The sequence below is a fragment of the Pelophylax lessonae genome, assembly GCF_965119305.1.
Source record: "Pelophylax lessonae genome assembly, chromosome: 13".
Taxonomy (NCBI): domain Eukaryota; kingdom Metazoa; phylum Chordata; class Amphibia; order Anura; family Ranidae; genus Pelophylax; species Pelophylax lessonae.
In genome coordinates this window covers 178,324,576-178,347,875 of record NC_138780.1, presented here as the reverse complement: position 1 = coordinate 178,347,875, position 23,300 = coordinate 178,324,576, and the positions used below count along the sequence as shown (strand labels likewise).

The 23,300-nt window shown below is 43.0% G+C and overlaps 1 protein-coding gene across 1 annotated transcript in view; it reads right to left on the bottom strand.

Moving 5' to 3' along the window:
- LIN52 (lin-52 DREAM MuvB core complex component) overlaps positions 1 to 23,239 on the bottom strand; it is a 55,921-nt gene extending 32,682 nt beyond the window's left edge. The window contains exons 1-5 of the mRNA XM_082275099.1: positions 23,146 to 23,239; positions 19,266 to 19,340; positions 11,870 to 11,907; positions 5,154 to 5,220; positions 4,656 to 4,739 (exon numbers count right to left, since the gene is read on the bottom strand). Of these exons, the coding sequence (XP_082131225.1) occupies positions 4,656 to 4,739; positions 5,154 to 5,220; positions 11,870 to 11,907; positions 19,266 to 19,340; positions 23,146 to 23,179 (298 nt within the window). The 5' untranslated portion in view covers positions 23,180 to 23,239. The remainder of the gene's footprint in view (positions 1 to 4,655; positions 4,740 to 5,153; positions 5,221 to 11,869; positions 11,908 to 19,265; positions 19,341 to 23,145) is intronic.
- Between the last annotated feature and the right edge of the window lie 61 nt (positions 23,240 to 23,300).

The following is a 23,300-nucleotide window of genomic DNA, read 5'->3' as shown; positions in this document are numbered from 1 at the left end:
CAAATCAATAGGCTCCCATAGGGAACCATTGATTTTGAATGGAAGAAAAAAAAACGTATAACGTGGCTTAACGCACGTTAAGCCACGTTATAGCAACGTTATTCAGCCTTTAGCAGCGTCAGGCGTTTTTAACGCTCTAACGCTGGTCCTCAGAACGCGCAGGTCATGGGTTCTTGTTGCAGCTTAAAAACGCCTAGGCCACTTACAGCTCAAAAACGTCTGAGTGTGCATGAGGCCATAGAATAACATGGAGGGGCGTTTTTAGGCTGCAAAAAGAAAACGCCTGACGCTGCTTACAGCGGCGTTAAAAACGTCCCATGTGCATGGGGTCTAAAAATCAATCCTGATGTACTGACTACCTATCTAAATTCTTGAGGCCCTAAAATGTCAGGACAGTACAAATACCCCCCAAATGACCCCTTTTTGGAAAGATGACAGTCCAAGGTATTTAGTAAGAGGCATAGTGAGTTTTTTGAAGCTGCAATTTTTTTTTTTCGCCCACAATAGTTTGGGTAATGAAAACATTTTTTTTCCCTACAAAATTGTCATATTATCAAGTTATTTCTTTCAAATGGCATAAATAAACTTTTTTTTTTTTTTTTTTTAGATTAAACAATTACACCCCAAAATATATTCTGCTACTTCTCCTGAGTATGGCGATACCACATGTGTGGGACTTTTTCACAGCCTGGCCACATACAGAGGCCCAAAATGCAGGGAGCACCGTCAGGTGTTCTAGGAGCATAAATTACACATTTCATTTCCCGAGTACCTATCACATTTTTGACGGCCCTGGAGCACCAGAACAATGGAATTACCCAAAAAATGACCCCATTTTGGAAAGAAAACACCCCAACGTATATTCTACAGGGCATACTGAGTCTTTTAAACATGTCATTATTTGCCACAAGTTTATGGAAAACGTTGAAAGAAAATGAAAAAAACTGTTTTTTTTTTTTTTTTTTTTTTTTTTTTTTTACACAAAGTTGTCAATTTATAAGATATTTATAACATCTAGCATGTACATAGAAAAAAATGACACCCCAAATGCATTCTGCTACTCCTCCTGAGTATGGCGATACCACATGTGTGAGACTTTTACATAGCCCGGCCAAATACAGAGGTCCAACATGCAGGGAGCACCGTCAGACGTTCTAGGAGCATAAATTACACATTTCATTTCCTGAGTACCTATCACATTTTTGAAGGCCCTGGATCATTTTTTAGCCACGTAGACAGATGTGTGCAAACGATTCCTGGGACAGATGTGTGACAGATGTTGATCACTGGGATGACAGATGTGGCAGATGTGCACCAGATTACAGACAGATGTGCGCCAGATGTGGCAGATAATGTGACAGATGATCACTGAAAAATGTGTCAGATGATCATATACAGATGTGCCAGATGTTGATCACTGGGATGAAAGATATGGCAGATGTGCGCCGGATGATCACGACAGAAGTGGCAGATTGATCACTGGGATGAAAGATGTGGTAGATGTGCGCCGGATGATCACGGACAGAAGTGGCAGATGTGCGCCAGATGTGGCAGATGATCACGGCCAGATGTGCACCAGATGTGGCAGATGTAGGCCAGATGATCACGGACAAATGTTCCAGATGTGCACCATATGATCACAGACAGATGTGGCAGATGTGCGCCAGATGTGGTAAATGATGTGTACCAGATCAAGGACTGATGTGCGACAGAGAATCACGGACAGATTTGTCAGATGATGTGCGCCAGGTGTGCACCAGTTGATCAGACAGATGTGGAAGATGTTTACTGGGATAGAATATTTTATTGGGACAGGTGTGGGACAGGTGTTTTTACTGCAGGACACTGGAGACAGCAATCCGAGACACTTCTCCTCTGACAGAGGCTGTCAGTGAGGAGGAGAGCAGATCTAAGCTGGCAGCCAGGGATCAGTTTGTATACAGCACTTTTTCTGCTTTTTTACTCACTGCTTACCCAGATAAGTGAGTAAAAAGCAGTAAAAATGCTGTATACTCACTGATCCCTGGCTGGCAGCTGAGATCTGCTCTCCTTCTCCTCACTGACAGCCTCTGTCAGAGGAGAAGCAAAGCCGATCACCGTTAGAACGGCTTTGTTGACATCACATGACGGCTGTGATTGGACACAGCCGTCATGTGATTGGACACAGCTGTCATGTGATTGGACACAGCCGTCATGTGATTGGACACAGCCGTCATGTGATTGGACACAGCCGTCATGTGATTAGGAGGGCCAATCAGAGAGCCCTCCTGCCGAGCGGAGATGCTCTGTGTCCTAGGGACACAGACACATCGGGATCGCGCCGCTGTGCGTGCATGCAGCGGCGCGATCGCCCTCCTTCTGAAGGACGTTCCGGAACGTCCACTCAGAAGGAGGAAGCTCCCACCCGGCCGTATATGTACAGTGGCCGGGTGGGAGGTGGTTAAAAGTGGTTGTACAGGCTGAAGGTTTTTTACCTTCTATGCTTCTCCCCCCACAGCCCCCCCTATACTCACCTGAGCCCCCTGTCGATTTAGCGATGTGCATGAGAGCCTCGGCTGTCCCAGGACTCCCTCTCCTCATTGGTTGACACCGTAGTGGGAGCTATTGGCTCCCACTGCTGTCAATCACAGCCAGGAGAGAGCGGGGGGCAGGCCCTAGCCATGGCTCTATGTGTCTTATGGACACATAGAGCAGGGCTCGGGGGCAAGCAGGCAGCAGTGCCCCCATAGAAAATAGCTAGCTTTTGGGGGGCACTAGTCAAGGGGGAGCAGTCGGGAGCTGTAGGACTCAAGACCACCAGGAGCGCCGGCGGGGGGACCCGAGAAGAGAAGGATTCCACCTGCTCTGTGCAACATTTTTTTACACAGAGCACGCAAGTATGACATGTTTATTTATTTTTGTTAAAGCTGAACCCTTAATACCACGTTAATAAACAGGAAGCTAGCAATCTTTGGAATAAGATGGCAAGTGATAAGATTTGTACTCGGGGCCAAGGGCTGATCCAAGCCTGATTGCAGAAAGGTTAGAATTCTTCAAACAGTATTTTCTGGACTGAGCATTTTCTTCTCACTAACCAGGTTGAAGGGAAACTCCATTTTTGTGGGGGAAATAAATAAAAATATAGCATATACAACTGAGAAACAACTCATAATGTAGTTGAATGTTTCTAAAAATGACTTTTCCTTTTCAATCTGCAGCGCTGTAATTCTCTGTAAAATGCAATATGGCCACCTGGAGGCGTTCTGTACACAGATGGAGAACAGAACGCCCCCAGACATGTAATTTCCTGCTTGTGTGATTGGCTCACAGATTTCAACACTGCACTATGAAACAAGTCAGATTTGGGGCAACCCCTGCAACAGAAATGTGATTTTGAGGAGATACTTCCAAAGGGAAAAATTGCATCTATAGTGATGTAGAGCTTGCCACTTTCCTCAGAGCCCTGCAAGTGCAGCAGCTAATTAAAAATTATGAAATCCCCCCCATTCACATTCACTCTGCACATGTACACAGATAAACATCTATTTCTTCAGATTAAAAAGGTAGGAATCTGCAATAAAGTTTGGTAAAATCCCTGCAATGTACATTGATCACCCAGATGGGAAAGTTTTTCTCTCAACAAAAGTGGAGTTACTTGTCAAATATGCCTCCCATGCACCATGGCGCAGTTTGCAGGAGGTAGGCTTCCTAGTTTTTGACAGTGTGGGTCATATCAGACCACTCAAGACCTGGGCCTCAACAGCAATACCATTAAAGCCAGTGATTATGAAGCAGGGTATAAAACTGGTTCATGGGTTAGTAGATATAATTGATATGGGAGAGCCCCATGGTAATTAAATCATCACTTCCTGCTTTGGCTATGGGATTGGAAGTGAATCTCCCAAACTGGACAAAGCTGGCATAAAAAAAAAAAAAAAGACACCAACACAACAGGGGTTATAACCCTTGCTCTATCCAAAATGAAAAAAAGGAAGTATTGCCTTTAGTTATACTTTAAAAATGTGTGAAAGATTTAAAGTGTTACTAAACCCACAACAGTAAAATCAGTCTCTATCTGCGGTAAAGCATGCTAGTTATACTCACTGTAGAACCTAAGGGGTTAATCCTGTCTTCTCTGTTCCTCCATATCTTCCACTGTCTCCAATCCACCTCATTATAGAATAGAGGATAGGGGACAAGCTGCACATGCTCAGTTTGGTGTGTATTGCTAGAGAGTTTTTTTTCCCCTTAGGAGGGTGCATGTGAGCAGCACAGGGCCAATCTACACTGTCCAGATAGAGGGTCAGGGGATCCTGCAGCCTGATAGAACAGTCAAAGCAGTACAAGCTTTAACCAGACACTGATAGAAGTCACAAGACTGCTATATACATACTGCTGATGAGAAAAGGTATTTAGTAGTTTATATTTACTAAAATAATTGCATTTCCATGTTCTGTGTACTGTGGGAGACCAGATATAGTGACTGCAGGCTCCTGGGGAGAGCAGATATAGTGACTGCAGGCTCCTGAGGAGACCAAATATAGTGACTGTAGGCTCCTGGGGAGACCAGATATAGTGACTGCAGGCTGAGTTTAGTAACACTTTAATCCTAACTCTGTCTTTCATTCCCCCCGGTTTACAATTGAAACACCATTGAACTTTTGACAGGTACTTACACTCTTCTAGTCCCAGCTGATAGGCCAAATTCTGAAGCCCACGAACCTTCTCCATGAGATTAGTGATGGTTAGACTACCCAATTCTGGAGAAAAAAAAAAAAAACTAAGTTATTACCATATAACTCCTTTTCCAGGAATCCTCCAAGACTGTTAACCACTTGCCGACCACCGTACGACTATTTACTGCGGCGGTCAGCCCCTCACAGGCAGAGTGACGTAGGTCTACGTTGCTAGCCTGTGAGGGTCTAGGGAGCGAACGCACGCCGCCGGAGGCGCGCTCCCGCTCCCGAATGGTCACGGACCCGTGAGCGGGCGGCGCACTCTCGCTCCCTAGAGCCTCACAGGCTAGTGACTTAGCACTTAGTCACTTTGCCTGTGAGGAGCTGACCGCCGCAGTAAATAGTCATGCGACAGTCGGCAAGTGGTAAATTCCTGGCCAGATTCATCCACACTCTCCAAATCTGAATCAATGGGACTTAAAATTTCTGGGAATTTACCTCTTAGCATTTCAATGTCATCATTTTCCAACTCAGCCATCCACTTGGGAGGAGAACTTGCAATTGGCTGGAAAGAAAGAAACACTAGTTAAAAGACAAGGAGGAACATAAAATATGTATGTAAATGTGAAATATAATATTGCCTATCTTACAACTGGCCATTTAAAGTAAACAGTGGGTAGGGACACCTTTTCTTCTGAAAGGAGGTTTATAAAAACAACCTTGCTTTTCCTGAGCAGGCACATCACGCACTTACAGTGTGACTGTGCTGTCGTCAGATATTAAGTACATCTCTACAATACATTGCATATTTTACCATGTGTTGTATTTCTACAAAAAAAAAAAAAATATATATATATATATATCTATACGCACTACTTCTGGTAGTGGCGCCATCTTGAAAACGTCACTTAAGACACGACCTATCGGAAGGCAGCATGCTGGCGTGATCCCCAGCTCCCTGGAGTCCCTCACACAGGCCTGAACAGGATGGGTGGTGGGCAGCCTAACACAGGATCATGGTAAACAAATGGCGTTAAGCGCCAAAAGTACCTGCGCTTGTTGGATAAAGTGCAAAACGTGCTATATAAATAATTTATATGTGCTAGTGAGTATGTGAACTATTTTGTATTAAAGTATAAAAATCAATAAATGTGTATAAATGTGCACAGTATGATGGTGTGAACCAATAATCGAGGGAGCTGCAACTCAATCGTAAAAACGTGTAATAGGTATATGATACACACAAGGTGTACTAAGCTGCGCTCACCTTTAAACGTGCAAATATGTGGTAAGTGATACCATAAAAATTATCATATAAAGTGCATAGTGGCAAATCATCAGCTATTTGAATAATTAAAATAAAGTATAATATATATATATATATATATATATATATATATATATATATATATAAATAATACTAAAAATTCCAAATTAAAGTGCATCAAAAAGTTCAAGGGTCATGACCCTTGAAAACGACGGCCATACGAGCAGACGAAACCGGTCGGGAATATTGGGATACGATCACCCTGCTATCATTGCCATTTTTGAGACCGTCTGGAGAGGACCAGTGAACGCGGAAGCAGTACCGTCCTGTGTCCAATCTTGGATCTCAAGTCCTATATGCCTGTTTTTTATGAACCTGATGTAAGTGTGTCCACCTTATTTTACATTAAACTGTTAAAAACGTACTTCACTATCCTGGTCATTCCTTTTGTTTGCATATCGCTGAGGAGCATAAGGAGGAGGAGTGTGGAGTTCTGTGGTTTACAGGAGGTTGTGAAGTGGACCATTCTAGAGGGCTTGGTCTTACATACTTGGATTCTGGTCGCGTTGATTGATCCTGCTTGCACTGACCCCCTGTAATTAAGGGGTCTGTGCTTTCTGGTAAGCACACTCACACAGTGGTGCCTATATGGTGAAGGGATTAAGGATTTACCATGTGAAGAGTTTATTCCTTGGAGATATATCTTTATTCATATATCCGCTTATTGGGACTTATCACCTTGAACTTTTTGATGCACTTTAATTTGGAATTTTTAGTATTATTTATATATATATTTTTTAATTATTCAAATAGCTGATGATTTGCCACTATGCACTTTATATGATAATTTTTATGGTATCATTTACCACATATTTGCACGTTTAAAGGTGAGCGCAGCTTAGTACACCTTGTGTGTATCATATACCTAACACAGGATCACCTGGCTGGCGAGTGACCTCTGGGCTCTTCACCCTCCCCACACTTGGCCTGAAGCAGGGTTGAGTGGAGAAGAAAAAAAAAAAAAATGACCAAGCACCCCCTTCCCCCGCCACTGCTACTATATCCCCTGGTGCAGAAATGGCAAGGAGAATATAAGCAGAAGCGTGGAGAAACCCTGTGGAAACCACTGAGCTCTGCCCTGTGCATCCTCCATCCCTCCCCTAAGGGTGCCTGAAACTGCCTGCCTCACCAGCTAGATACAGGCAGAGGGAGGAGGTGTCCACGGACACCTGCCTTGGTCAAGGTAAAAAAAAAAAAAACAACAAACTGGGTATGAATGTCATCTTCAATGATCATGCTTGCAGGACAGAAAACACAAGAATGGAGGGGCAGCCAGTGGGTGGCCTTTTTAAAACTCCATGTGCTTGTGTTTCCTGCAGGAGGAGCCCATCTCTCATGTGACCGTCCTGGAGGATGACTTGGGAAAAATACCTGCTGATCTGCCAGAAATCCAGCGAGCTTCTAAATTCCACTAGTGCTTCTGCTGCATTGAAATCTTAACCGCTTGCCGACCGCCGCAAGTACATATACTGCAGCGGTCAGCCCCGTGCAGGCAAAGTGATGTATGGGTACGTCACTCGCCTGCGAGCCAATAGGGGGCGAGCGCGTGCCGCCAGTGGCACGCTCCCGCCCCCGCTCGCTTACTCTGATCCCCGTGCGTGTGACCGGCGGACCCGATGTCCACCGGTCACTCGCAATCGTCAGTTACAGAGGGAGAAAGGCAGGCGGCTAATGTAAACAAAGCCGCCTGTCACTCTCCCTTGTGTAACAGCAGAGATCATACGGTCCTGCTATGTAGGATCGTATATCTCTGCTGTTACATGAAAAGCCACATCCCTGCACAGTTAAAAGCACGCCCCTAGGGACACACTTAACCCCTCCTTCTCCAATAAGTTAACCCCTTCCCTGCCAGTGTAATTTTTACAGTACCAGTGCATATGTATAGCACTGATTACTGTAGTAATGTCACTGGTACCCCCAAAAGTGTCAAAAATGTCAGTTAAGGGTCCGATCTGTTCGCCGCAATCCCGGGAAAAAAAAAAAAAAAAAAAAAAATCGCAGATCGCCGCCATTACTCGTTAAAAAAAAAAAAAAAACAACAAAAGTGACAAAAATCTTTCCCTAAGTTAGTAAACGCAAAAACTTTTGCACAAACCAATCAAAATACGCTTTTTCCGATTTTTTTTTTTTTTACCAAACATATGTAGCAGAAAACAAATTGGCCTAAAATGTTAAAAAAAATTTTGATTTTTACATTTTTTTGGGGAATTTCATATAAAAAAAAAAAATGTGAAAAATATTGTTATTTTTGCAAAATTGTCGCTGTTTTTTTGTTTATAGCGCATGATAAAAAAAAAAAAAAAAAAAAACCACGCACAGGTGATCAAATACCACCAAAAGAAAGCTCCGTTTGTGGGAAAAAAAAGGACATCAATTTCATTTGGGTACAGCGTCGCACGACCCGGCAATTATCCGTTAAAGTCACGCAGTGCCGAATCGCAAAATACCCCCTGGTCAGGAAGGGGGTAAAATCTCCCGGGGCTTAAGTGGTTAAGAAGTGTTGTCAGCCCTGCCCAGTTCTCTTTTGCCAGATTACTGAACCCCTCTCTTCCTTATGTTATGGGGGGGAGAGAGGGTGACCAATTCTGTAGACGAGCGTTTAAAAATAAGCAGAACTTATATTTATAAGCAGAAGTCTATATTCTAGGTTTAAATTTAGCATTGATAGCTAAAACAGAAGTTATATCTCAATGGATTTCTAGCAGGATCAAAAAAGGTATCTTTCGTGCTTAAAGGGATTATAAAAGTTTAATTTTTTTTTTTTCCTATAAAAATAACAAACATGTTATACTTCCCTCCTCTGTGCAGTTGGTTTTGCACAGAGCAGCCTGGATCCTCCTTTTCTCGATTCCCTCTTCGGTGCTCCTGGCCCCTCCCTCCTGTTGAGTTCCCCCACAGCAAGCAGCTTGCTATGGGGGCACCCAAGCCGTGTCACAGCTCCCTGTGTCCATTCAGACATGGAGCCCCAACCCGCACCGCTTCCTCTCTCTTCTGATTGGCAAGCTGACTTTGATTGACAGCAGCGGCAGCCAATTAGGAGGGAGAAGTAGGAAAAAAAAAAAAAGTAGAAAAAAGGGGATGTGCTGCAAAGATGTACTGAATAAGTTTTGTTTTACTTTGTTGAGCCACACACTTTATAAATTCCAACAGTGATTTTATCACCCACCAGTTTTAAATGGCCAGTCTGCACAAACCTGGCTCTTTAAACCTCCAGAGGACATAGGTTTTGAGACTACACTGAAAAACGGTAAGGCTCCTTTCACACGGTCCGCCTCCGTCTGCGGACTCCATGCTGCTCAGCGGGGGTTTGATACACTGATCCCCGCTGAGCAAGAAGGTGACAGCTCCATCTCTGCTCTGTGTGCGGAGAGGGAGGTGTCAGAGCCCCGCCGCTCTCTATGGGGAATCGGATGAGAACGGACCGCTTGTCCGCTCTCATCCGATCCCCTGGACGGATGGAAAATAGGGTTTCCATCCGTCCGGATTTCACGAACAGGATCGGATGCGGATGGCAGCGGACATGTCTCTGCTGACATCCGCTGCCCCATAGGGATGCATGGAGGATCCGATCAGATCCACCTAAAAAACTGACAGGCGGATCTGATCGGATCGTTCCTGTGAAAGGACCCTAACAGAGTTAACACCAGATCTCTTGACCCTTGATGACGACAGCCTTACGTGCTGACGAAACGCGTCGGGAAGTTGATCGCAACCACGCTACTACGTCACTTCCGGGATCGGGTGGTACGCAACTGGAACGCAGAAGCGGCGTCCACTGTGCAGTCCACGATCCGTGACTTCTGATATGCGCTTTATGATTACGAGAATGTAAGTGTACTTGCTTTTATTGAAATAAACCTGTGTTGATGTACTTCACCATGTGAGCCCCTTGTTGAGGAGTACAGAGTCTATGCTGTGAGGTTCATGTCCGCTGGATATCATATGTGAGCCCCATCTGTCCTGCTTTGTATGCACTGAGGAGCACGGAGTGTTTGGCTGCAAGATCTTGTTTGGTGGATATCATAATGGGCCACAGTCACTTACCTGTTTCTGAATACCAGCCCTGTACATAATCTGATCTGCCTTCATTGACCCCCTATAATTAAGGGGTCTATGAAATCTGGTAAGCATTTGTGCACACCGGGTGGTCCTGTGTCTTGGTGGAGGGACTGAAGAGCTTGAGTGCATCTGGAAAGATTCCCCTTAAGAGACTCCTTTATCCATTTACTTGGATTGTTTTTTGGGACTTTCTTTTGTTCGCCAATTGAATTATTCATTGCACTCCACCTTTTCAGGATTAATTTTATGACCACTGTATTTATTTATTTAGTTTAGGGATGCACCGAAATGAAAATTTTGGGCCGAAACCGAAAATGCAGGATGCCCTTGGCCGAAAAACCGAAACCCAAAATGACTTTTTCCTCCAAATAAATTTAAATTAGATAGAAGAGGGGCATACACCAAAAACAGGCAGCGACGTACACCTGTCGCTGCCACCCTGTCACAGTATATGTATTGTGACAGGTTGGCAAGTGGTTAATTTAATTACCAATGGTATTTGTATTATGCAGCATGAGGGGGTTAATGTATTGTCACTGCTGATCACTGATGCATTAGTGACCAACCAGTGGCAGTTAATTAACCCCTTTGTGCTGCATTAGTGCAACCAGTATCAGTGTTAATTAACACTGGTTGCACTAATGCAGCACAATACATTAACCCCCTCATGCTGCATATTACTAATACCAATGGTAAGCTCGCTTCAGCTACCCCCCCCCCCCCCAGCCTCAGTGTCCCTCTTCTACTCACTCAGCTCCTCCGGTGTCCATTATTCAAAAGTCCCGCCTCTGGCCGGCCGCCCGCCTCCCGGTGATGTCACTATTACCATGATCTGTGCATGAATGAAGTGGCACACCGGGCGGGAGGGCGGGCGAGCGGCCGCTAATAGCTGTAACTATGTGAGCCTTCACTTCACTTCCCTGTCAGCGGCACGATGTACATGAATGAACTGACACTCCGGGCGGGAGGGCGGGGGGAGCGGCCGCTAATAACTATAACTGTGAGCCTTCACTTCCCTGTCAGAGGAGATACCCGCATGACAGGGAAGTAAAGCACTCACATAGTTACAGCTATTAGCGGCCGCTCCGCCACCCTCCCGCCTGGTCTGTTAGTTCATTAATGCACAGATCGCAGTAGTAGGGACATCATTGAGAGGCGGGACTTTTCAAACCTGCGCTGCGCCCTCCTCCTTTCTCACGGCGGCCATTAATTTTGGCATTTTTAACCCATTTTCGGCCGAAATGGGATAGGCTAATTTTCGGTGGCCGAAATTGCGGTGCATTCCTAATTTAGTTTTTCACTGATTAGTATTCATTTTAGTATATTTATTATATATATTCATCTGGTTTACTGATTGCACAACCTAGTTTGAAGTATATATTCATTGCACTTAACAGGTTGAGCGCAGCTGTGTTATACTTCACTGTATAATATATTTTGCATTCATCACGTTTATGCTGCGGCTCCCATATAGGTTTTCATTAACCTTCTTCCTTTTTCTGTTTGCATTTGAGTTTTATTGGGGGTTTGATTATCACTTATCCTTTGCGCGGGTACTATTGGCGCCTAACGTCAATCATTTTACTAACACCAGATCTCAGCTGTCAATATTTACCTCCCTGTGTGACAATTCTTATATTTATTTTGCTTAACCATCTGTAGACTGTGCTCATTGAAATGCTTTATTCTCTCCCTATGTCTTACCTTTAATCCCCCTCCAACTCAAGAAAGCAATTTTTGGGCACAAGTTCACCAATGTGGTAGTTGGAAGCTGAACATATCACACAGCAAAATAAAAGACACCACTGATTAAAACAGTTGTACTTACACTCTTAAAAGAGGCAGCAAATTCTGCAACTCCTGGGACTGTAAGACAAAGAAATCTCCAATCAGATCCTGTAAACATTATCACTTTAATGTTAGACCAACAATGTAGTGAATAAGATGGATTTGGGATACATAATACAAACAAACAGTCATTATAGACTGAACAACAAAATACTTTGGATGGGCAATTGGAGAGAGGATGATCACAATTATCACACCATATAATTAATTAAAATTGCTCTCTTTATTGGACATATATATATATATATATATAAATATAAAAAGACAAAAAACAAAAAACAAAAATATACTATAACTATATAGAAAGACTGGATAAAAGAAAAACACATATGTAGAAATATATTCCCATGGGGAATGCTGATACCGTGTATCTCATTAGATGTTACGGTCTCTAGATAGCATGGTCTAGGGTCCCCAGCAAGCCGACGTGTTTCGCAACAGGGTTTCCTCAGGGCCAGAGAGACCAAGGCAGACCGATTATTTCCAGCTGCGATCGAGACCTTGGCAGACATGCGTTGAGGGGCAGATCAGTGCAGATATATGCAAGAGGTTACATGCAATAGAATAACTGCAAATATGTCGATTTTGGGGGAGAATTCACAGTCAGTATCCTCTCAAAATTATCACGGGAACCCCAAAATTACAGGCACCAGACATGTTCCTCGTTTAATATTACATCAACGTAAATGGGGTCTCTGTTAGAACCACTGTATACATGGAGGCAGATGCTTCACAGTACACTTTATATATCCATATGTATTGGCCATATCATAGACCTTGCCATCAAAGTGAGGGACTCCTTACATCCATCGATCCTGCTTGACCCTCAATACAGAGCCTCGTCTCCTACTTGGGGGAGTGGAGTGTCCGGTAGCTGCCTTTGTGTTTGGGAACGAAATGTCCTAAATGACTGTAACCCTTTTCAGATCCGGGGTGTCATTACAGTAGTGATCCGCACTGTGTCCATCTGCATCCCTCGAGGTAAATTTGCGGGCTGAGCCACCACTGGAGCGCTCTTTTGATTGAATGAGGATTCAAAAATATTAGTCTCTAGAGATGATGGGTTGCCATCCCATCGGGCCAGAATGTGATTTTGGAGAGGTCTCGTATGGAGCTGTGCCCAGGTGATGGCCGGGATTGAGGACGTCATTAGTTCCAACACTGCCATGCCCCATCCTATAGTCATGAATTTGGCCCCTATCAGGGATACTATTGCTTCCTTATTTTTTTTTTTACTTTTTCCTCTGTCAAGAAAATCTTGGCTATTTTGGCATCTAGTAAGTATAGGACTCTCTGGCTTGGGGTTAATTGCGATTTTTCTTTGTTCACAATCCATTCTGAGATTTGTAAGAGATGCTCTTGTGCAGATTGGCTTCCAGTCTGTCTGCTGATTTGGTGAAGAACAGTAGATCGTCTATGTATGACACCATGCATATGCCTTGCGGTTTTAGGTATTTTAGGGCTTCTGCCATTATTTTTGAGAAGATCCTGGGTGCAGAAGAGATACCAAAAGTTAGAGCTGTGTACTGCAAATGTAGAGTGGTAGCCAGACCCTGGACTTTAGGTATCTGATGACTCTTTAATCGGCACATGCATATATGCATCCTGCAGATCTACTGTGACCATATATACTCCTGCTGGAAGAATATTCCTGACCGAGTAGATGGACTCCATCCTGAATCTCTTGTATCTTATCTTTCTGCCAAGTGATTTGAGGTTCAGTATGAGCTTTAGCAAAATGTGCAAATAAACTCCTGTCTTTTCTTCTTACGGCGGTACATGACGAATCACTTTTTGTTTTATTAGATTTTCTAATGCAGATAGGAAGGCCTCTGCTTGATCTGTGCCCTTCAGAGTGTCGTCACCAGATACTTGGTAACCTACTGCCATCGTACGCAGAACAAATCAGGTTTTTTGTGATTTTCTTCCATTGATGAGCAAAGGATGCCAATCTGCCCCCACCTGGAGACCGTCATTGCTTTCGGTTTCTTGGAATGGAAGGCTTGAGGATAAAATCTCCCTTGCCTTTGTTCTGTTGTGTCCAGCACTTCTTTGGTCCCGTTTCTTTATTAAATCTCCTGGCCTGACAAAAGGGTGCTTCCTCCGCTTCCTTTTTGGTTTAAGGAAACCCATTATTTTTAGCTGCAGTTCTTTGCAGAACAGTTTCCAAGTAGGGTCCAAACAATAAATCGCCTGTGAAAGGGATGCCGCATCATTTTTGAAAGCAATGTCCCCTCCCAAACAACTTCAACCACAGGGCTCTTCTGGCCGAATTAATTAGGTCAGTGGTCCTGACCGATACCCTCACAGATTCAGCCAAAGCATCTGCAAGAAATGCTACTGCTCTGGTTAGTGTGGGTACGATTTACTAATTCTTCTCTTGGGTATCTCCTAGCAGCTCTTGCAGCTGCGTCAGCCAGACTAACAAGGTCCTGGCCATGCAGGTGGAAGCTATAGCTGGATTTAGAGTCGCTGCTCCTGCTTTCTAGCTCTTTTAAGAAGTGCTTCTATCTTTTTATCCATGGGATCACTGAGGGTCCCAGAGCCGTCAAAGGCTAAACGGACTTGTTTACGACTCTGGCGAGGGAAGCATCTACTTTAGGGCGTTTTGCCCAGGATTTCGTATTCCTCCTCGTCAAAAGGATATCTGCGCTTAACCGCAGCTGGAGTGAAGACCTTCTTTTCCCATTCTTTCTTGACTAAGTTTTTTTTGGAGTCTCATATACCGGAAATGTTCTTGGATTTATCGGTTGTAAGCCTTTGTACATCCTATCGTGTAAGGATAGCTCTTTTTGCTCTTTAAAGCAGAACTTCACTGCATTTGAGCACCAAAAATCAAAAACACTACTTCATTCATTTTTAATATTCAAAGCAAACTCCCCGTGTCTCCATACTTTATTTTTGGGAGAAATCACTTTGAAAAACACCCCCTAGCATTTCTGGCTGTGGCCATCTTGAGTAAGGGCAGATGATTCATGTAACATTTCCTGTCCTTAGCTCAAGTATGCATGCAGGAGAGTGTGCTGAGCTGTGAAAACCCCTCCTCCCCGACTGAAGAGACTCCTTGGATGTATGACATAATTTGCTTAGGCATGAAACCAGGAGGTAACTGAAGAAATGTAAGAAAAAGTTTAACACAAGTAAAAAGGGTATACTTTCCTATCTATTTACTAATGCTAGCAGCATGATGATTAAAAATAAATTAATATTGATTGGGAGAGTGAAGTTCCACTTTAATACCCATCGTATCTGCTATGGCTCTCAGTAAATGGTCAGTGTCTTCTGGAGGGAAAAAGCGTGCCTTCTGATGCTGGGTCTTCATCATCTGAGTCCGAGCATAGGCCGTTTTCTGATTCTGATCTATCTGAATTTGGTTCCTGCTCCGCTGGGTCCACCTCTTCCCCAATGCACAAGGGGGGTGGATGGCTTGCTGGTGATTGGGGTGCTGGTCTGTCTGGAACCTCCAGCTTTTCTATGGCCAGTTGTAGTGGCCCAATCATGCTCTCAATTTCCTTCTTGAAGGAGTTGAGCATGTCTTTAATCACCCGTTTAATTCCTTGGCCACCATTTTGTTGATGTATTTCCAGCATTGTTTTTTCCATTCTGTGACCGTAAGAGGCACCCTTTTTTTTTCTGGGGTCTTTGTCTGCAAATAAGGACAAAGGACCCAGTGAGACAGGCGGTAGCAATACACAAACATAAATAACCGTTTGTAGTGAGGTAAAGACAGAAGGAACTCCAGAGTGCCCTGGCTTACCTTGGAGCTGTCCTGACAGGCAGAATCTGCAGGGCAGGGTGGAGGAAGCATCCAACATGGTCAGCCTCAGAAAAAAACACCTGCATAGGGGCCATTTAACTGCTTCCTGCACAGCTCCAGCCCCCTCCCCATGCAGGTTGGTGGACATACCTGCACTGTCATCTGCTCCCCTGGTATCCTTATAGTCTGCTACTTCCTTGGGGAAGAGAGAGCATCCATCTTTCTCTTCATTTTTCTTTTCTTTTTGAAATCCGCACCGCCGCCCGGAAGGGACGTCAGCGCAAGATGGCTGCGGACTGAACATGCGTCACTGGAAGTACCACGAGGCTCCGGAAATTGCGCGCCTGCTGCCATCTTGCTCCTGCAGCAGCAGGGGACACCTCTTTGCTCTGTCAGCTGGGAGGTATGGCCCCTGGACAGCTGGTACTGGTGCCGGAGGATGCAGTAACAGGATAGCTGGCTCAATCCAGGTGCAGACTTTTGGGGGGAGATGCCATAACATCCTTTCCAGCTGGGGGGGGGGGGGGTGGTTGCATACACCTCAGTAGGGGTGAAACCTCAGGCGGAGGCCAGCTTGCCCCAATATGCTGCCCCTGACCTGCACTACCCAAAGCCCGCTGAGCTGGATGGGGGGCTAGCCAGGGAGTCCCCTGTAGTTAGCACAGAGTGGGAAAATAAACAGTTGCAGCTCCTGAGGATCTGGAGGAAACAATCAAACTGATGCAGAAGGTATGACTGACGTTTTTAGAATGGTGGACTATTGTATTTCCAGTTTCAGGTGGGAGGAGCCTCTCTCTCAGATGCTGCCCTGGAAGACGATGAGAAAAAAAAAAAAAAATTGGGCGATTCTCATTTTTTACAGAACCCTGTAGCTCTACATCATATGGACCGAAACATAATGTCCCCAAGGTTTTCTATTGGATTTAGGTCAGGCGAGCATGGGGGCCATTCAATATTATCAATTCCTTCATCCTCCAGGAACTGGCTGCATACTCTCGTCACATGAGGCCGGGCATTGTCATGTACCAGGAGGAGCCCAGGACCCACTGCACCAGCGTAGGGTCTGACAATGGGTCCAAGAATTTCATTCCAATACCGAACAGCAGTCAGGTGCCATTGTCTAGCCTGTAGAGGTCTGTGCGTAAGCCTCTCTAGACCATCACTGACACACCACCAAACCAGTCAAGCTGAGCAACGTTACAGGCAGCATAACATTCTCCACAGCTTCTACAGACTCGCATGGTTCACATGTGCTCAGGGTGAACCTGCTCTCATCTGTGAAAAGCACAGGGCGCCAGTGGCAGACCTGCCAATTCTAGTATTCAATGGCAAATTCCAATCGCGCTTCATGGTGCCGGGTGGTGAGCACATGGCCCACTAGAGGACATTGGGCCCTCAGGCCATCTTCGTGAAGTCTGTTTCTGATTGTTTGGTCAGAGACATTCACACCAGTGGCTTGCTGGAGGTCATTTTGTAGGGTTCTCGCAGTGCTCATCCTGTTCCTCCATGCACAAAGGAGCAGATACCGGTCCTGCTGATGGGTTAAGGACCTTCTACGGCCCTGTCCAGCTCTCCTAGAATCTCCTCAATGCTCTTAAAACTGTTCTGGGAGACAGCAAAACTTCTGGAAATGGCATTTATTGATGTGCCATCCTGGAGGAATTGGAATGCCTGTGCAACCTCTATAGGGTCCAGGTATCGCCTTATGCTACCAATAGAAATATATTTTCACCTCCACCTCCTGGCTCTCTGGTTTGTGGCATACTTTCCATGGCACTCTATTTTGGTTTCCTGGGTGACCCCTAGGTTTTCTTATTTACTTCACGCTTTTTCCCTATTTCCACTATGACTCTCTCTGGCATTGTTCACTCTAATGGTATATTTTTCCTATACCACTGCTTCCTTATTACCTTTCATGACTTCTAAGGCACACTATTTTTATGCCAACATTAGTGATTGCTTATACAATTATTTCTATATTCACTTATATAGATACCTCTGGAGACTGCTATCTGTGATACCGTCCCCCACTCATTACCTTGGTTACATCACGCTTTCTTTGAGTGTCCTTTTGATGTGCCCTGTGTTGGCTGCTGAGTGGGCTCCCACAGCTTCCGGCATGGATGTTTTGCCTTCTGGACCAATGCTTCAGGATGTCCCCATATTATTGAACATTGACTATACTATTGAATCCTTTGTATGATGCACTTGCTCTTGATAAAGTGGAATTGTCCACAAAACGCGTCGAGCTTACTATCGATGAATCCTTTACCATACCATCTATTTGGACTTTATAACTGCTTACCTATAGTTACCTCTGATTTTATGCACATTTTTATCATTGCAATATGTGTTTGCATTATTATACCCTGCACTTATCATGGATTTGAGCATTATATGTATGTACTATGCAATGTTATACAAGTTTACATTTACTATTAAACTTGTTTCTTTGTTTTATCAGTGACTTTACCATTCTTATTACCAACCGCTTATCCACACACTTCATATAAAGTCCCACCCCCCCCCCTTTTTTTTTTTTTATTTGTTCCCCTGTTAGTTACCCCCTTTCTGGCAATGGGCTGTATGCCATAATTTATAATAATTTACTGTTAATTTATTATGTTTTTACTATATTAACCTTTTAACAAGCCCACTGCCTGATGTACCCTTTTCTACTCATTTTATTATTTTCTTCCCCTTATATTTCTATGACCAGGGATGGAGGCATCTAGCCCCACGGGCAGAGCCTCATATAAAGTCCTACTTTCTGAACTTTTTGTTCAAATGTTTTTTATGCTACCAATAGTGACACTGACCCTAGCCAAATATAAAGCTAGTGAAAGTCAGTCAGAAAAAAAGAGTAGGGGAAAAAAAAAAAAAGTCAGTGGCCTCCACCTGTAAAACCATTCCTGTTTTGGGGGTTGTCTCATTGTTGCCCATCTAGTGTACCTGTTAATTTCATTACCACCAAAGCAGCCGAAACTGATTAACAACCCCCTCTGCTACTTAACTGACCATATCAATATCCCAGGAGTTTAATTGACTTGATGCTATACTCTGATTAAAAAGTGTTCCTTTATTGTTTTTGAGAAATTCTAATTTCCCCAACTCCCTCTACTTCCCCCTCCCCTCTATCTCTGCTTCCCCCTCCCAGACAGAGGGTCAGGGGTCCTGCATCCTGATAGGACTGCCAGTGCAGTATGAAAACTCCTCCTACAAGCTTTAACCAGGCCCTGATAGAAGTCACCAGACTGCTATATACTGCTGATGAGAAAAGGTATTTGGCGGTTCATATTTACTAAGATAATTGCATTTCCATGTTCGGTGTACTGTGGGAGACCAGATATAGTGACTGCAGCCTCCTGGGTTTACTAACACTAACTGAGATCTCCTAAGGTCTCTGAATAGAGTGCAAAGGTAAAGCACTTTTCTGCTGCCAATCTCCCTGGGCATCTCTTTCCCCCAATCATATTGCTATCCCTACAGCAATGCAGAATGAAAGGTAAGGGCACCATATGGTAAGTATGGGGGTCTGCAAAGATGCACTAGAACACCATGTACCCCCCCCCCCCCCCACTCATAGTCTGTCCTCAGTGCAGCACAAAGGGCCACTTACGTTGCTCAGGCCACAAGTCTGGTGATGCCCGGTCCAGTTTCTCGAAGCTCAGTAAAGACGTCTCCAGATCTGTTCCTGAGGATGAAGAAAAGACAATTTGGAGACAAAATTGAGATGTATGTAAAGGGTTAACAATAATGTGATGACGAAGATGACAAATCTCTGGAGAAACACAGACCTGCTGTACCAAATATTAATGACACAAATCAGTCTGAACATTTCTGAAATATAGGAGATCTCCAACACTTCAACATTCCAACAGCAACTCCAAACAGAACAACGTGTCCCCAGTTATCTGTACTTCATGCATGTTGATCCTTATTCTGAGATATTGATGGGATCCCTGTACTGCAGACAAGAGATCTCCCTCCCTCTAATAATAATACAATTAGAGACACTGGAGACGGCACTCCCTCAATAATATTACAAAGAACATACGTCACTCCCCCAACATTAAATACAGAGAAGAGACGATGCTCCAATAATAACAAAATAGAAAAGAGAGGACTTTGCCCCTAAATACTGATAAGATTACAGTGAAGAGACGACCCCCCCCCCCCCCCCACTAATAGTAATAAAATTACAGAGGAAGACACTCCAATAATAATAAAAAAAAAAAAAATAATGATAATGGTACACAGAGGAGATAAAACTCCCCCAATAAATAAATAACTATACTACTAATACACAGAGGAGATAAAAACACTCCCCTATTAAAAAAAATACTAATACACAGAGGAGAGGACACTCCCCTAATAATAATAAAAGGAGAGGACAATCCCCCAATAAATATTGATGAGGGGGGGGGGGGGTTCTCAGATGCCTTGTATAATAGTAAAGTGTGCCAACATCCCTTCTGAACGGTTTGGAGATTTTGTTGGTTCCTCAAGCCAACAGAGAAAAGATGGGATATGTATCTTTCAGTAAGGATAAGTTACTGAAAGATACATATCTCATTACAATCTAATATACTTATAGATATGGTGATATCCGTGAAAAAGGCAAGAGCCGAAACGCGTAGGACTGGGATGTCTCATCATGTAGAATCCAGAAATCGCATGGATAACAGAGCATCCTTTAAAGTCACCAATCTCACACATGTCACTTCTACTTTTTATCACTACTCACTCTTGGGCCACTTGCCCAAATGAAGCACCTTTTATGATCGATGTTAGCACAAACAAATAAATATATTTTCTATAAATATTGATGATACACAAATAAGAAGACACCCCCCAATAAATATTAAATATTAGTGTCATCTTATTTGTGTATCATTATTAATATTTATTGGGGGAGTGTCATCTCCTCTGTGTATTATTATTATTATTATTATTATTTATTAGGGGGGAGTGTCATCTCCTCTGTGTATTAGTATTGTTATTATTTATTTATTGGGGGAGTGTCATCTCTTCTGTGTATTTCCTCTGTGTATTATTTATTGGGGGGGGGGGGGAGTGTCATAATACACAGAGGAGATGACACCCCCCCCCCCCAATAAATAATACACAGAGGAAATACACAGAGGAGATGACACCCCCCCCCCAATGAATAATAATATTATTTATTGGGGAAAATAATAATATTTATTTTGGGAGTGTAATCTCCTCTGTGTATTATTATAATTAATATTATTATTAATATTAATACACAGAGGAGATGACACTCCCCCAATAAATATTATTATTTTCCCCAATAAATAATATTATTATTCATTGGGGGGGGGGGGGGTGTCATCTCCTCTGTGTATTTCCTCTGTGTATTATTTATTGGGGGGGGGGTTTCATCTCCTCTGTGTATTATTATTAATAATATTTATTTTGGGAGTGTAATCTCCTCTGTGTATTATTATAATTAATATTATTATTATTATTATTATTATTATTAATAATACACAGAGGAGATGACACTCCCCAATAAATATTATTATTTTCCCCAATAAATAATATTATTATTCATTGGGGGGGGGGGTGTCATCTCCTCTGTGTATTATAATAATTATTATTAATACACAGTGACACATCCCCAATAAATAAATAAATAATACACAGAGGAGTTGACACTCCCCCAATAAATAATATTATTTTCCCCAATAAATAATATTATTATTCATTGGGGGGGGGGGGTGTCATCTCCTCTGTGTATTATAATTATTATTAATTACACAGAGGAGATGACACTCCCCCAATAAATAATAATTACACAGAGGACATGACAATCCCCCGAAAAATAATACTACTACACAGAGGAGATGACACCTCCCCCCCAATTAATAATTACACAGCGGAGATGACACTCCCCTAATAAATACTAATACACAGAGGAGGTGGCACTCCCCCAATTAATGATACACAGAGGAGATGACACTCCCCCAATAAATATTATCAATAATAATAAATTATTATTATTATTATTGGGGGAGTGTCATCTCCTCTGTGTATAATTATTATTTATTGTGGGAGTGTCCTCTGTGTATTATTATTATTATTATTATTAATCATAATATTTATTGGGGGAGTGTCGCCTCTTTTGTGTAATTATTATTTATTAGGGGGGGGGGGGGAGGGGGTCATTTCTGTGTAGTATTATTATTATTTTTCGGGGGAGTGTCATCTCCCCTGTATAATAATACTACTACTACTACACAGAGGAGATGACCCCCTCCCCCCTAATAAATAATAATTACACAAAAGGAGGCAACACTCCCCCCAATAAATATGATTAATAATAATAATAATAATAATAATAATAATAATAATAATACACAGAGGACACTCCCACAATAAATATTATGATTAATAATAATAATAATAATAATACACAGAGGACACTCCAACAATAAATAATAATAATAATACTACACAGCGGAGATGACACTCCCCTAATAAATACTAATACAAAGAGGAGGTGGCACTCCCCCAATTAATGATACACAGGAGTTGACACTCCCCCAATAAATATTATCAATAATAATAATAATAATAATAATAATATTTAATTATTATTATTTGGGGAGCGTCATCTCCTCTGTGTATTATTATTTATTGTGGGAGTGTCCTCTGTGTATTATTATTATTATTAATCATAATATTTATTGGGGGAGTGTCGCCTCCTTTGTGTAATTATTATTTATTAGGGGGGGGGAGGGGGTCATCTCTGTGTAGTATTATTATTATTATTATTATTATTATTATTACTATTTTTCGGGGGAGTGTCATCTCCTCTGTATAATAATACTACTACTACTACACAGAGGAGATGATCCCCTCTCCCCTAATAATAATTACAGAAAGGAGGCAACACTCCCCCAATAAATATTATGATTAATAATAATACACAGAGGACACTCCCACAATAAATAATAAGAAGAAGAATACAGAGGAGATGACCCTCCCCCAATGATAATAAGTAATAATAGAAGAAGATGACACCCACTCAGAATAATGATATTACAGAGAGGAGACTCCACCCCCAGTAATAATAATAATACACAGAGGAGACTCCACCCCCAGTAATAATAATAATACACAGAGGAGACTCCACCCCCAGTAATAATAATAATACACAGAGGAGACTCCACCCCCAGTAATAATAATAATACACAGAGGAGACTCCACCCCCAGTAATAATAATAATACACAGAGGAGACTCCACCCCCAGTAATAATAATAATACACAGAGGAGACTCCACCCCCCAGTAATAATAATAATAGAGGAAGAGGAGAAAACAATAGAAATATTAGGGTGAGAAGATGGCACTGCCACCCTCTACTAATGTACCACAGGACAGGCCGTCCACCTCCAATGAGAAGGTAAACCCGGACAGGCCAGTTCTGGTCTCCTCGGGCCTCATACAAGACACCGGCCTGACTTCACTCACCCTCAGCCGTCGCCGCCATTATTTGAAGCAGCATGTCACGTGACGTCAGTCAGCTGGCCGCGCTAGCCGCCATATTGCTACACCCGGAAAGGAGTTAGTGGGCGGACTCCACATGTTGGTAACTAAGGCACTCAACCAGGACAGGTTTCATGTGA